Below are 14741 nucleotides of genomic sequence, written 5' to 3' on the forward strand. Positions count from 1 at the left end.
TCAGGAAGCACAATATTTAGAGGCTGAAGCCATAGCACTGAGAGACATGAAACTTCTGTTGATGTATGGATGTCATGGACTTTGTGTGGTTTCTTGACTGTGTATGTTTGTATTTTACTAAGAGGTCTCAAAATTCAACATTTTTGTACTGGAATTGGGCACTCTGTTTCCTCATCTTCATTTGTTTCCCTCTGCTGCCTCTTACTCTTCAACTTTTCCCATAAGCAACAATTAATTGAATTACCCTATTCCGTAGGTATCCAGACTGCACAGGGAGGAGGAGGTGAAACACTGGGCTGCTTGAACTTAGGCAGGAATGGGAACCAGCCTCCATTGGTAGCCTCCACCCTGCTCTAGAAAGCCAAGCAGTTACTGTGGGTTGAGCTATATGTCTCTTTCTGGTACACACAGACAGCATATATCACATATGGAATCATCTAATTGTCGTGAACCAAGGATTAAAACTTTATTCATTCAGGAGAAAACAAGCTAAAAATTGCATTGTTTAATTAAAGTTGGCTATCAGGGAAAGCAGCAAGTTGCAGGGCTTTGAGTGATTCTCTCCTTCCTGTAGATACGGACTTCATGACTTGTGTCTATCAGAATTCACCCACTTCTCATCTCCAGTGGCTGCAGGAAGAGCTCATGTGTGTGACTGGCCTAGTCTCCGTTGGATGACGAGAAGCAGTGCTCAACAGTTCATGGCACCGGGAGGATAAAAGAGCATTTGGGGTGTGACTGAGGGTACATAGAGTGTGTTGCTGTCAGCTGTTTTGCTCAGTCAGGCCAGAGGTGGAGAGAGCAGGCCAGAAGGTGGAGAGATTCAGCACTATCTAGGTATGGCTTTTAAGCAGAAGATTGGCTGCAGTCTTGTTGGATGTGTTTTTTGTCTGACAGTCTGCTATCACTTAGAGTAAATGTGAAACCAGATCTATTGCATCCCATTCCCTTCTCTGTCTCTGTGGGCATGTTGGAGGGAGGAAACCACAGTGCTGACCCACTCACAGATTGGTGTAGGTATGCTGGATCAGCAGCGTTTGAAGTAGTGATGGCCCAAAACTATCAGCTCTTAAGCATATCAATGCCATCTGGTACTGCTTTCATTCAGAGCTGTGCTACTGCCACAGTATCCAGGTATACCCTGAGGATGAAGGAAGCACAGAAACTACACATCTTTGGTCTCCTACTTGTACTGCAAGGAATTAGTCTGGGAGACTAGCACCAGGCCTCACTTATGACAAACATGGGTGATGGCCTAGATAACACTGAAAGCTAGATACTGAAATCCCTGTGCGGGTGCTGGCCACAGGGAATAAAGAAAATCCTCATGAATCTACACTGACCAACACGGACATACTAAGCCTGTTCACAACTAGCCTGCCATCACTAAGAATGTGGAAGCTTGTGCGGAGGTGGACATTTTCATACAGATATTGTATAATATCTCAACTAGACACCCCTGCTGGTATACATTTTTAAAGTGTTTGAACCCAAATCTCAGATACAGGCTAGAGAAAGTACTGATTGAAATGCAATCTCTTGGCCCTGTCTGTGGAACTGTCTAAACAACATCCCAACTGAATGCTCAAAACTATGGATCCAGACTTTCAGATGTTCTCTTTAACCACCCCTGTTTACATTCAGACCAAATCCACTCCATTTATTTCCACTTGCTGCTATTGCTGTTCAATTTAACATTATGAGCAGCTACCATCTGAAAGGATGGAAAAGGGATATTCTTTGTGGTAGCCAGTGATTAATGAAGATGGTTTCTTCCTCAGTACTCCTTTGGGGGAAGACTCTGGTCTTACATATGTTGACATGAATCTCAGTAGTATCATTTAAACAGATCAAGCCATAGTGACATTAGAATCAAGATGCAGACAGTTAATAGGCCACATTATAAAAAGCAAAAGTGAAAAGGTATAGAGATCAACTGAAAAGAGGGGGAAAAAGGCTTTTTGGAAATTATTGAAGCATCATAAGCTGTTTCCCCAGTGCTCTTGTCCCTTGACTCATTATATGTAGTGACACCTGATATCTTTGATTCCAGCATGAGGCAATCAACAGTCCCTGTGCAGGAAGGTAGAACATACTGGTCATGTTAGGGAAACCTGAGCTGGCAAATGTGAAACTTCATGAGGAAAAAAAGCTGCTGAGATTTGATGCCTTGCTAAAAAGGGAAATGCTGACACAGCCTAGAGCTCATATTGTATTAAGAATTGGACAGAATTTGAACTTCCTCTTTTTTGGAGAAATGATTTTGGATTACATGATTTTGAATTATTTTCCACCCTGAAATTGAATGAAACCAAAATATGTTGAAATTTCTCATGATATGGAATTAAAATGAAATAAATTTTGGCTCAGTTGCTGTGTTTCGTGTAGGTGAAGTCCTAACATTTTGTATTATTTCAATCTTTGAAGTATTGGAATTGGTCCTTTATATAAAAATTATGCTTTAAAGAGTTTTGCAAAGTGAAAAAAAAGCATAGTTGTTTTGAACATATCTCCACAGGATATTTCAGTATTATTTTGTCTTTATTCAAAATAAAACAATTGCATTCATATTTATAATACTAAAATAATACATTTTACCCGAATTACATATTTCCCAGAATATTTTAACTTGAACAAAACCATAATCTTTTGTTGAACGACTTTTTGAGTGGAAAAATTTCCGAGCATCTCTAGTGATGACTCAGCAGCATAACAACTGCAGAAACCATAAGATTTTGTTGATTTTCTTTTGAACAAATGATTCATACTGGTCTGCTTGTAACTGAAGAAAGGATCTGTGGCGTCATATAGGTCCCATGCTCTTTCTTTTTCTTCTTCTTATCTTCTCTTTTATTTATATTTGTTATTGTCAGTAGGCTGCTATGTCTGGCTTTAGTGAAATTGATTTATCTTAGCTATAGGCTGTAGAGTGTCCCTGTGTTTTTTATTATGAAGCAGTTAATATGGCCTATCTCAAGAAAACATTAGTCTGATTTTGTAAATTGTCATTTTACCTGCGCAGCAGGGTTAGTAAAGCATACGAATCCGAGTAGCTTGGGCTTGATTCTCCACCAGCCAGAATTATGTGCAAAGGGTTCGCATGCTGGCAAGTGGGCAGCCTTTTCTGCTTCCTTTGTGTAAGTGAACAGGTAAAGCGGTAGGAAATAAAAAGTCTTTCTTGAGAAGCTCCAGGCAGGGTAAGGGATGCAGATTTGTGTCTTCCATGGGAAATAAAAGTATACTAAACTCATCCCATTATCATTAAGAGGTTAGCTCATAAAACAGTAAAAGAACCCTAGCTTTTAATGCTAAATAGCGTTGAAGTCTTCTTCCCCATTTTATACACTGTTACACTGGTCGTGACTTTGTAAGGGCCCTGAGAGCATCCCCCTGCCGGAGGTTTGGCTGCCGGGGCTTAGGGCCAGCTTAGTGATAGCACAGCTGGGGGCTGTCCCCGTTTGCCTTGGTGCCCTTAGAGAGAGGCTCCCAGATAACGCTGCGGGAAGGCCGCAGCCTGGGCCAGCTCTGCTTCCCATGGGAGCTGCTTTAAGCTAAAGTGCCAGCATTTGGCCCGTGCCTGAGCTACAGCTCCTGCTGTGTTGCAGCCGTGCCTGTGCCTGGCCATGGGCCCTATTCATCTGGATCCAGACTCAGACCCTCAGTCTGACTTCCTGGCCTGGCCTTGGACCTGCCTTGTCACTATGGACCTGTTTGGTGACCACTGAGCTGTGCCTGGTCCTGGTTACCTTCATCAGTAATCACCTGATCCTGACCTTGACTTGCCAACTTGTGTTCCCAGCTTGACCTCAGACCTGCCTCATTTCCAGGGACTTATCTGATGGTCTAGACTCTTGGCCGAACCTGCCTGCTATCCCTGGGTCTGCCCTGCTGACCTCACTCAGGTACAATGAGATGGGACCCTACCCGGCAAGGCCCCTGCTCTGCCAGGCTTGTATCACACTTGGCTCCCAGCTCCCCATCCCTTAGGGAGCAGCTGGTCCTTGCTGCTTCCTGACAGACTTTTGCTCTTGGGAACATTTTCTTCTGATGCCTTTGGGCTGTCTTGGCCCTGCATCTGCATTTCCTCTCTGCAACTGCCATTCCTTTGTGCTCTTACTGATGGGAGGAAATTGAGAATTGAACCACAAATTCTTTTGTTGGAAAATGCCCCAATTAAATTTCTTTATGTAATCTATCCCTTTGCTTTCTTAAAACTGAGAATGCCAAAGATGAATACTGTAGTGAGCAATTTATTTATTTATTTTGAGATGTTACACAAATGAGAAGACCACTCTGTCACTGTGGCCATCATTTTATTACAGTGGTTGAGGTGACTTGGATGCTGGCTACTCTTTGGTAGGCTTTTTAGCCAGCAAAGTCTCGATGATGAAATCTGTCTCCTTTGCTTTTCCTGGGCATGTGTCTGATAGTGAAAGTTCTTCAGGGAAAGGGAGAATAACTGGTCCAGTCACCAGTTTGGTCAAATCTGGTTTGTCTACTTGCATCTTTTCTCCATCAGGTTTGCCAAAGATATCTGGAAGGCTGGTTATAGGTTCTACTGCCTCAGACAGAACGGGCTTTCCATCTATGTGTTCACTTTGACTTTCTGGTACGTTTTGGCAAGAGGTGTCCTCAGTTGAAGGGGGAAGCATTTTAACCCAGCCCACTGTTTTTTCTAGATAGGGGGAGAAAGGGTTGGCTTCTGAAGGAAAAGCTTCTTGATGCCTCTGGCTGGAATTTCCAGGTCTCTGGTTAGCTTGCTGTTTCCCTTCTTCAGTGACAGGAGCCTAAAATAACAGGCAGTAAGCATCACCTATATTGAACTTATTTGGCCTTACCACTTTCTTGAAGCCCCATACCTTTGTGGATAAGAAAATGTAAAAATGCCTGGGCTTTCAAGAGTTCAGTTCTTGTTTTGTAAAGGTGTGTTACTGTTGCAATATTAAGATTAGGTTAAGAAATACCTCTGGAGTGTAGATTTCGCAGGATATTTCCACAATATCTTTCTGTTCCAAGTCACTTCTTATTACAGAACCTTTGCAGAAACCCATTTTCTGGAAAAGAAAATGGAAGCATTTTTTCCCATTGTAATGCTGATATTTAGCTCTTATCTTGTAGAACGGGAGATTATGAAAGCCTGAATAGTTTTAGCTTCTACATGTATTTATAGGGGTAAGCAGCTTGGGCAAACTTTTATTTTGGGATTGGCAAGCTAACGAAGGAGGGCAGCATTTTGGAAAGACCTTGTATTTACAAAGGAGGGTTAGGTAACATGATAATAAGAATAAGCTGGCTTCTTAAGGTCCAGCTACGACCACACAGTATGCAGGCAAGGTCTATGAGAGAACATAATATGCATTCTCAGGGAAAAACACGTTCACACCATAGTAGCGTAACTACATACTAGCATAATGACGTTGCTACTAACAGCTGTGTATTTACCAGGCTCTGGAGGTAACATGGCTCTGATCCCAGTGAAGATGGGACTTAAGAAGATGGAATCTCTGAGTAGTGTGTTCATTTAGTCTTTCAGCTCCTCTTACAGTTTATTCCTCTTAATTCCTAAATGTTTTCCATAGCTGACTTGATCACAGTGTGACTATACTCTTCATGCCATGTTTGCAATTCACTGTGTGGGTCTGTTTACTCAAAGGAAATCCTTAAGAAGGATTCACTTTTATAAAGCAATAGCTACCCACCATTTTCTGGATGGAATTTTTTGTGTTTTCTTTGTTCATGGACTTCTAGGCAACAGTTCAGAACCTTAACTAAAATGCTTTCTTTGTTCTAAGGCAGTTTATACACTTGCAGGCCATATAGCGCTACAATCTCCTTTAATTCTTGTTTGCAAAGAATCAAAGGAGATAGGATAAGTAGTCACTGAGGAATCATAGTATCTGCAAAATAGATGTTTATACAAGGGAAAATACTTACAGCTATTTCAGATGAGAGAGGCTTGCACTTGGAGATGTCAGGAACAGAATCAGATTTGGAGCAGGATGTTTCCTGAATTGTAAACTCTACAAAATGTGCAGGACCAATGACCCACTGTTAATGAGAGACCAGTGACAGTTAGCCCTTGTGCATGTGTCAGGAAGAGGAAAAAGTCTGACATACCTTAAAATGAATGCAAAGTCCTGCTAACTGTGGAAGGAGCAGGTTTTAGTTGGGATAGTTCTGCTATTTGTATTACAGAAGAATATTTTTTGCCAATGCTGCTTTATTACCTGATTATTTTCTACTTCCTATATATGCACAATGCTAATAACTCATCGATTAGCTGTAGTTGAAACTAGTCTGTTTTTTTGTAAGAATTTAGCATCTGTATAGAACCATATATCCAAAGACCCTCATTAGTGACTTGTTGAACATTTCAAGCTGCTTTATAGAAAAGGATCACTTTTTTCATTGCTGTAATGCAAGTACCTCTGGGTTGGAAGACGGGAACAGTTAAATAGTGCATTGTAGTACTATATAACAGTTTGAGACAGAAAGTGAAAACCGACTTGTTATCTATATTTAATGAATTTTAAAGAGACTGGATATTGCTGTGGTAAACAAACAGGATTTAGGCAGGTGATCATTAATTCTCTGTTAGTCTAAAATTAGTTTTAAATCATATTTAAACTCATTTAGTGAATTACAGGTATGTGTTAGAAGGCATGACTATGATTTATAAAATATACTTTCTAATAGAGAACCACTAATTCATGGTGGTGATGGAAGAAAGAGCTCACAGTGAAGCTTTCCTGAACTTTGGGATGCAAATCTGCATCTTGAGTTGTGAAAAAAACAAAACTCCTTTTTACAATAAATGGAATCAAAGTCTTGGGTCACTGCAGCTCCTCATTTCCTGGGAGAGTTCTCCCTGGAAACACTCTCTGTAATATATAGATGCAACTTATAAACAACTTGTAAGGCATAACAACTTATATAAAGTCTAACAGCTGGATCATACTTCTTTAGGACTAAAGCAAGTCAGATGACTCTTGGCTTACCTGCATTGAAGCTTTTGTGACATTGAGGACAGAGAAATAATGAGTCTGTTCACTTTTTTCATTGAACTTGGCAAGGCTTTGAACAGCAATCTCCAAATATTTCGGCTCAGTTGGACAGTCAGGAGCTGGGCAATCAGGACACGTTGCCCAAATATTTCTACGTGGAACTTTTTTTCAAACAAAACAGTGTCACTAGTGAGAAGTGTTCAGAACCGTAAGAGCATGTTGACAGTGTAGAGAAGTGTCTGCATCCATTTCTTATTTATGTCTTTGTGTCTTTGGTTGTTATACATACCCTAAACTTTTTACATAATTATGTTAAAACAATATTTAATACAGATGTGATAGCCATCAACATAGTCACTGAACTGTCACATAAATACATCTATGCCTCCCAACCCTGCTGACCCATGCTCCAGTCCCCTAAAGTAAAAATATATGGTTTGAGTCACTTAATGATTTTCAATCTATCTTCCTGAATTTGCAGACCCTTAGAAATGTTGTAATGGAGGCAGAGACACTGCATAAAAAAGTTCAGCTTGCTGACAGGGGGCTTGCTCTTCTTACTTGTCTTTCACAAACCCGTAAAATACTTTTTGGACCAGATGGTAAAAACCCATACAGAGGCTCTGCTGAGTTTCCCAGCAGAGAGATGAGATGAGATGAGAACAAAGTTATTCTCGGCACTGCTCAGTGTTGCAGGCCCGCACTGGTCTTGTGATCACTGACCTGAGAAAATTAGGGCAGCTGAAAGTGAATGGAGACACTGTGGTACTGTTATTACAATTAAAATTTAAAGTAATGCTGTATGGCAAACAGTTTTTTTCCATTTCTTGTTTAAAGTATGTTGAATAAAGACATACCTGGTTGTAAAATGCACTCGTAAGTACTCAGATGAGCAATTTTCCTTGGCTGATTAATGTAGATAATTGCTTTACATTGACCATAAACCTAAAACAATATAAACAAGTAGGAAGAATTAATTTTGCAGCCTTGCAGTGACCACCTGGTATGAGTGAATCACTGTTTTTCTTCTTACAGTCATGGAATTCTGTACAACAAAAAACCTTGTGTTAATACAAGTTTACAAGCATGGAGGATCAAGGCCTCTAGGACATACATTTCTGGGGTTCATAGAAACTTCCAAAGATGTAAAAGGGGACTAGGTCAGGCTTTCTTTGGGCCCTTTTCCTGCTAAAAGTGCTGTAAGTAGAAATGAGCAGAATTTTTTTTTTTTCAGTTTTGCATTTAAAAATGAAGACTGATTGACTTAAGAAGCAGCTCAGGACAAATTAATCAGACACCTTTTTTCATATGCAAAACTTCTTTCCAGTCAGTCTCGATTTTTAAAGTTATTTTTTATTTGTTCAGAATCATTTTGGTCACCTGTAGCAGCAGGCTTAAGTCACTTTCTATCTTTGCCATGTATGTTGCTGGGTTTTCTTTCTTCTCTCCTTTCAGTACTATTTTTGTAAAGTTGTCAGAATAAAAGTAGAGTTAAACTACATTAAACTAAAGGTCACATGTTATATAAAAGTGAGTTTCTTTTATTCCCTTCTTGACAAGCAGTCTTTAAAATAAACTCTTACAGAGTTGTTATAAAAAGTAGACCATGGATTCTAAATAGTGCTCTAGCATAGCTATTTATCCATGTCTGCTGATTAGCTCTGGTCAAAAACTTTCTTTTTGTTTTTTTAAATACATCTTACCATTCTATTGACCGATAAGAAAGTACAGATGAAAACTGTGAACCTTAAAAAATGAATTTTGATTTCTTTCTAACTAAGCTCTGCTGCCTACAAAAAGTGCATATGTAGGGATTTTGCTGTCTTCAGTAGTACCTGAGTAACTCTTATACCTGAGATTAAATATGAAAATAAAGTCATTACGGTTTCATGAGCAGGTCTTTTTTCACAGTCCTTCCACAACTTCTTGCTGAGAACGTGGCAGTTGGTATCTACTACGTCCAAGATGAAATAGAAGACAGAACCAGTGATCTCCTAAACACATAAAAAAGGAAGGGATTATACACCAGTTTTGTACAGAATGAAAGAGGGGCGGATAAAAGAGGGAGATGGAGAAACAGAATATGCAGGTGGGATATGCAAATATCCAAAAGCTAAACATTCTGTGGGACAGATTTTCAACTGTGGCAAATACAGGCTTGGTCATGCATCTAGCTACATTTAATTTAAGAACAGCCTTTTGGAATCAGTTTTAGCCTTTTGATTCTGGTACCAACCAGAACCGAGATAAAGACCAAAATGGCAATGTTTTCATAGTCAACTGAATTTTAGGATGAGTTTTGAAATGTAGGTTGTTTTGCTTTCAGTAAGAATGAGACAGTAAATGCCATAAATAATAGTAAACTGTTGACATGGAACTTTGCCAGCATGTATATGAAACAGAAACATCTTATTTCTTACAGTAGTGTCTTCTTCAAGTATGGATGCTTTGCAGTCACTGTTAAAGGCAACAGCTTAAATATTCTCTCAAATACCAGAAAGTGCTATGAGAGACCTTGCAAATCTATATGAATGTCTCTGGCTCACTTAAAGCTTCAGTCCAGTTCTGAGCCTGTGCTTAAGTCCGGAAACCTTAACTGGGTTCTCTGCAGTGTAGGTACAAAAAGCAGTTAGGGCTTAACATCTGGGCAGCTGTGTTTCCATGGGAGGGGGACAGGGAGATACTAAAAGTACAGCTCCGTATATCAAGTGATATATAACAGGCAAGCACCGTTCCAGGGTGCTTACCAGGGATACAGCTTATGAGGCTCATGTTTTATTTACTGCATTGAAGAGCTGGAAAGGGAGCAGCTGTCATCTCCAGCATTTATACAGCCTAAAGAACTTACACATGGTTGTTAGCTGCCTGTTTAGACTGAGATTATGTCTCTGCTAAAGAGGGAGCAAAGGCAGAGCTCAGTGAGAGGAACATTCCTTCACTCCTTGTTCATTTCGCTGGTGTATGGAAAAAGCCTTGTAGAAGTCTGGGTCCGGTATCCGTACTATTTTGGCTTCAGTTTTGATTTCTGTTAAACAGCAAGTGAAGACCAGTCAATAGTGCACACAGAGGTTGGAATACTACTGGCTTTTTGTGTTTTTATGCCACTTGGAAGAACATTAAGAGGCTTCTGTTCTTGAATTCTGAGGAGACTGAGTAATACAAACTATTCTGGTCACACAATGCAGAGATTTCCTCTGAAGAGAGATTGGGATGGTGATTTTGTATGTGAACTCTAAAGTATACACTTGTAAATGTATCAGTAAACCCTTTAAATACAAAAGAGCAAAAAAAAAAAAAGTATAACGAACAAGTAGACTGTTTTATAAACCTTTTCTCTAAGCTGTAGTATTACTTGCATGCTTAGCATGCCTTGTACCAGTTATTGTATTTTGTTATCTTTCTTTTTCCAAGTGCTCTGTGAATTAGTCTTGCGAAGCCTGGCACTGAACTCTCAGGGTTTGCCTACAATTCTAATCCTGAGGTTTAGTTATATGTAATGTTTTCAAGGTCTTGAAAAGACCAAAACCTATTTTGACAAAGAATGAAGCTGAGGTGCAGCAGCACGATATACAGTTGCATCTCAGTGTCCTCACACCTGGCTGCAGAGATCCTTCTGTGGAAAGAAATAGTCGTGATTTTCTGTTCACGTGCGAGGTCCCTAAATACCATGGTGTTATGTCTCCTTAAAATGGTAGCTAATATAGATTAGATCAGTAAACAGAAAGTAGGACTGATCAAAGAGTATTTGCCATTTTCTGCAAATTTAAGTGCTTTTTGAGTAGTGCAGCATGTGGTACAGGCTTGTAATTTTAAATATTTCCTCTATGAGAAAAAACATTAGTAAGACTATCCCACATGAACAATTAATAGCCAGGGAAAATGGATATCTTTAAGGAATCCCAAAGTTAGGATTGGTTACTTGAGCTTTCAAGTTGGTCATTTGGGTATTCTGGAGGCGAAAGCTCACACATCTCACATTAAAGAAATATTCTTATGATCAAATGTGTTTGATGTTAGATGGGTTTACTCAGCTGAATCATGAAGACTGAATGAAATGCTCGGTAATCTTGGAAATACTAAATGCAACCAGGCTCTTTGAATTTTCTGTTGCCTATAGCTCTCTTATAATACCAGCTGTAATACACAGATGAGGTTATTATAAAATCAACACTTTTTTTTGTCTACCTGCTTCTGTATGCATCACCGTTCACTGCGGAAAGGATAATTTGGGGTTTATTCAGAGCTCAGCAGATCTCTGAAGGTTTCATTGTCCTTATTTTAATTTTCATGAAAAGACCATTACACAAGGGCCTTTTGATATCTGCTTAGTATTGAATAAAAACATATCTGTTTTCTGCACTAACGAAAAGATCCCTTCCTCAGTGCTGCTGATGCTAGTATTGCCAATGCAATGCAAGCCTTGTAGCCAGAAGGGATTTGGCAACAGCAGAGCATTGCCTTTGTGGTGGGTTGACCTGCTGCAAGGGAAAGAAATGAATACATATCTCTGCAGGATTTGTAATTTTGTTTAAGCGGTTGTCAATGAGGATAATCCTGAGTATCTCCTATGAAAGAAAGGCTCTGTCCTACTTGCATATAAGTTAATGGCAGATGGCTCATTAGTTTCAGTTAGAGCAAAATTAAACCACAAGTTGCTTAAGGGCAGATTTGAGTTTGAAATAATTTTGAAAATGTTTTTATCTTAAGAATTGGTTAAAAATATGGGAGGACAGTCCACTGACTGATAAAAAGTATTGATTTCTTGATTTATCTGTGGAGAACAGAAGATTTCAGAGGACTGTTACCAGCTGTGAATATCCCTGACATCACTGACTGCTTATTATATGTTCTGTTCCAGCAGCAGCAAAAATGCAATGAAGAGCTTAGATGGTCTAGTGTGTTGTTCAAGACAGTGTCTGGAAACACCTTATTTACAGGATAAGCATATTAGATGCATACACAAAAAATAATAAGAATAAATTAAAATAAAATAAATAAAAAGTAAAATAAACAAATAAATAAAAAGCAAAGTATGCCTTAAAGAAAATAAATAAAGACTCTAGGGAAATAAGTGACAGACCACATCACAAACAAGGAGCAGCATTCTCCTGTGCTGAGATATACTTGCCACAGGTGAAGGGAGAACTGGGGAGATGAATCAAGTGGTTCATAGCATGTCTGCAACCACCATGCTGCAGTCTAGGGTAGTCACTGTGCTGCTCTTATTTTTTCCAGTAGAAGATAGCCCCTGAAGGGCCATCTTTTAGTTGGAGTTGACATGGCAGATTGAGTTCTGGCCACATGTGGAACACCCCAGGCTTTCCCCTTGATATGTCTTTGGGAATAGGACTAGTTGACTAACACCTAACACCCCTAATGCCATAACTGGTGACACAGGTTCTGTGCCAACTTGGTGGCATCCCATGTGAAATTATTCCCAAGATAACTGATGCAGTTGTTTTGTGGGCACATTCTATCACCTGAGCAAAGCAAAACAGAGAACATAGTGCAAAGCATGGCAAAGTGTCTGCGCATCTTTAGTGGTGAGATCTCAGATTGCTAGAAGTCACAACGTATCTGCAGAAACTATGTCCTTGTGAGAGTAGCAGGAAGTAGTGACATATGCTTACCAGAAGAGATCTTTAAACATCTGGCAATGAGCCTGATTTTCTTTTAGGTTTCAGAACTCATAGCTTTTCGGATAACATTATGGGAAGTGAGTAAGCATGATAGCGAATGTTAGTAGCATGTTTGCACAGTGCCTTGTGCTTTGGGGCCTTGTGCACTCATATCAGGTTGTCCCTGTCTAGTGCCAATAGATGCAGCTATTGTAACACTTTAAGCACACATAGGGAAATAAAATATTTGAAGATATGAGTGATATTCCATATGCATTTCCAATACAACTTTTGCCATGAACTGGTCTCAGATTTCTTCTAGAGAATAAGAAATTCCCTGGTCCCAAGCTGGATTTGTTTACACCTGTTAGTGTTCACATCTTCTGTGCAAAATGCACAGTGACTTAATAGCCTTTGCACTCCAACTGTTCAAGGCAGTGGGAGGAAGGTGTAAAATTAAATTAAATCAGAGTAGCAGTGTTTCATACTGAATTTGTACTGATGCCTGGAGCTGTTCCAGGGGCAGGCAGCAGAGAATCGTGCCTGTGCTTTGCTCTCTAATTGCCCACAGTGGTGATGAAACTGTTTCTAGTCATCTGTGTGTAAAGTTGACATGGCCCCTGGAGTCCTGTGAAATGTAACTTTACATTTCCTTTTAAAACATTTCTTAGTTCAAACCCCTATTGCTAGGGAATAGCGATAGACACAGGGCTCTTTGCAGGAGAAACTGGTGTAGAACAAGCAGGTAACTTACCTGAGGATGTTCTCGGACACTGAAAATTCGATAGAGACTGAGCACGTAGCCCTCTCTTCGGTCAGCGTTGATCTGACGAAGAGCCAGATCTGCAGCCTCCTCTATTGCGGTGTCATCACAGTTGGGGGAAAGCAATGGAGTTGGCACTTCTTGGGCAGAAGAAGAGGCAGCCCAGGAGCAAAGCACCTGTAAGCCAAAGAGCATTGAAATAAGTAAGACCATTCTGCTTAGAAAACCAGTGCAGCAAACCAGCCTGGGAAGTCAGTATGGAGGGGTCTGCCTGAAAGAGCATGCTTTTATGATGGAGCTGTGTCTCTTTTATAAACTCGTGTCCCCTTTTTACTGTACACTGACCATCACCTTTAAACCTACATCTGCAATTGCAAACACAAAGTCAATGATTACAAGGTTTTACAAAAACATTGTAGCTCCCTTGGAGACCAGAGAGCACATCCTCATTCTGGCTTTACATCTCCAGTTCAGTCTTTCATTGGGCAGGTCATATACCTCTCACCTCATCACAAAGGATGAGAATACAGACACAAAGCTGCTTTCATAAGAAGTGAGTGTTGCTTAAATAAAGCTACATGCACGGCAGCTCTGGCTCCAGATCTGTTCTGTCAATGATCCAGTCCTCCTCCCATATAAGCCAATAGCAGAAGTCTCACTGACTTGAATGGGAACAGGATCAGGGCCACAGGGTTAACTGATTTTACACATCGCACGTGTTATAACTAAATGCAAATTGTAAACAGATGTCCTGACCATCTAAGTTATATGCAGTCAGTTTGGTTGGGATGGAAAACTGTGTTTGGATTCATTCTCTGTGTATTTCCACCCCAAGTAAGCAAAATGCAATCCCCCTCCAGACAAGAAGCCTATGAATACATGAGCACAAGCCAGCTCAAGCTGTTAAATATTCTTAGATAACATAGTAACAAGGTCATGTACTGTAAAGACTTAACAGTTTCATCATGGTGTCTGTTTTTAAGCAGAAATGTCCCTGTCTTCATTTGGGACTTAACAGTCACTCTAATTGAATATAGTAGCATAGATGTGATAAGTTGATAAATGCATGTTCTTGCCCCAAAGGCTTCACTTCTTTTAGTGGGATGGCGCAAAATGAGCTGCTGTAAGAGGTGGGAAGAAATAGACAGTAAATGAACCAAGGTTATCGAAACAATATTAGGCTATTGAAAGCTTCATTACAGGATATGTTGCCCCACAATGCCTTGTCTCCAGCTAACTCATCTGTTGAGGATGTTGCCTGAACCTCTCAATTTATTGCCACCTACCAGCTGTTTCCCACCTACCCCTTCTCATTTCACCCAGCCTAATTCCTGAGCCTGGGACATTTCCTATTTC

General features: G+C 40.0%; 1 protein-coding gene across 1 annotated transcript; it reads right to left on the reverse strand.

Annotated features, from left to right (window-relative positions):
* Window positions 1-4346: 4346 nt before the first annotated feature.
* On the reverse strand, window positions 4347-13598 carry FETUB (fetuin B). Its single transcript, XM_026070988.1, has 7 exons — window positions 13377-13598; window positions 8888-8998; window positions 7862-7949; window positions 6999-7165; window positions 5935-6048; window positions 4965-5054; window positions 4347-4787 (listed from the first exon to the last, which is right to left on the reverse strand). Exons 1-7 carry the CDS (start codon window positions 13596-13598, stop codon window positions 4347-4349), a joined length of 1233 nt encoding a protein of 410 aa, XP_025926773.1.
* Between the last annotated feature and the right edge of the window lie 1143 nt (window positions 13599-14741).

This window comes from Apteryx rowi, unplaced genomic scaffold (assembly GCF_003343035.1).
Source record: "Apteryx rowi isolate R43461 unplaced genomic scaffold, aptRow1 scaffold_32, whole genome shotgun sequence".
Lineage (NCBI taxonomy): Eukaryota > Metazoa > Chordata > Aves > Apterygiformes > Apterygidae > Apteryx > Apteryx rowi.

Coding starts and splice junctions, on each gene's coding strand:
- FETUB (XM_026070988.1), bottom strand. CDS start 13,598: ATGGTCTTACTTATTTCAATGCTCTTTGGCTTACAGGTGCTTTGCTCC. Junction 8,999..13,376: donor GTGTCCGAGAACATCCTCAG/GTAAGTTACCTG, acceptor TTATGTGTTTAG/GAGATCACTGGTTCTGTCTT. Junction 7,950..8,887: donor AAAGACCTGCTCATGAAACC/GTAATGACTTTA, acceptor ATATTGTTTTAG/GTTTATGGTCAATGTAAAGC.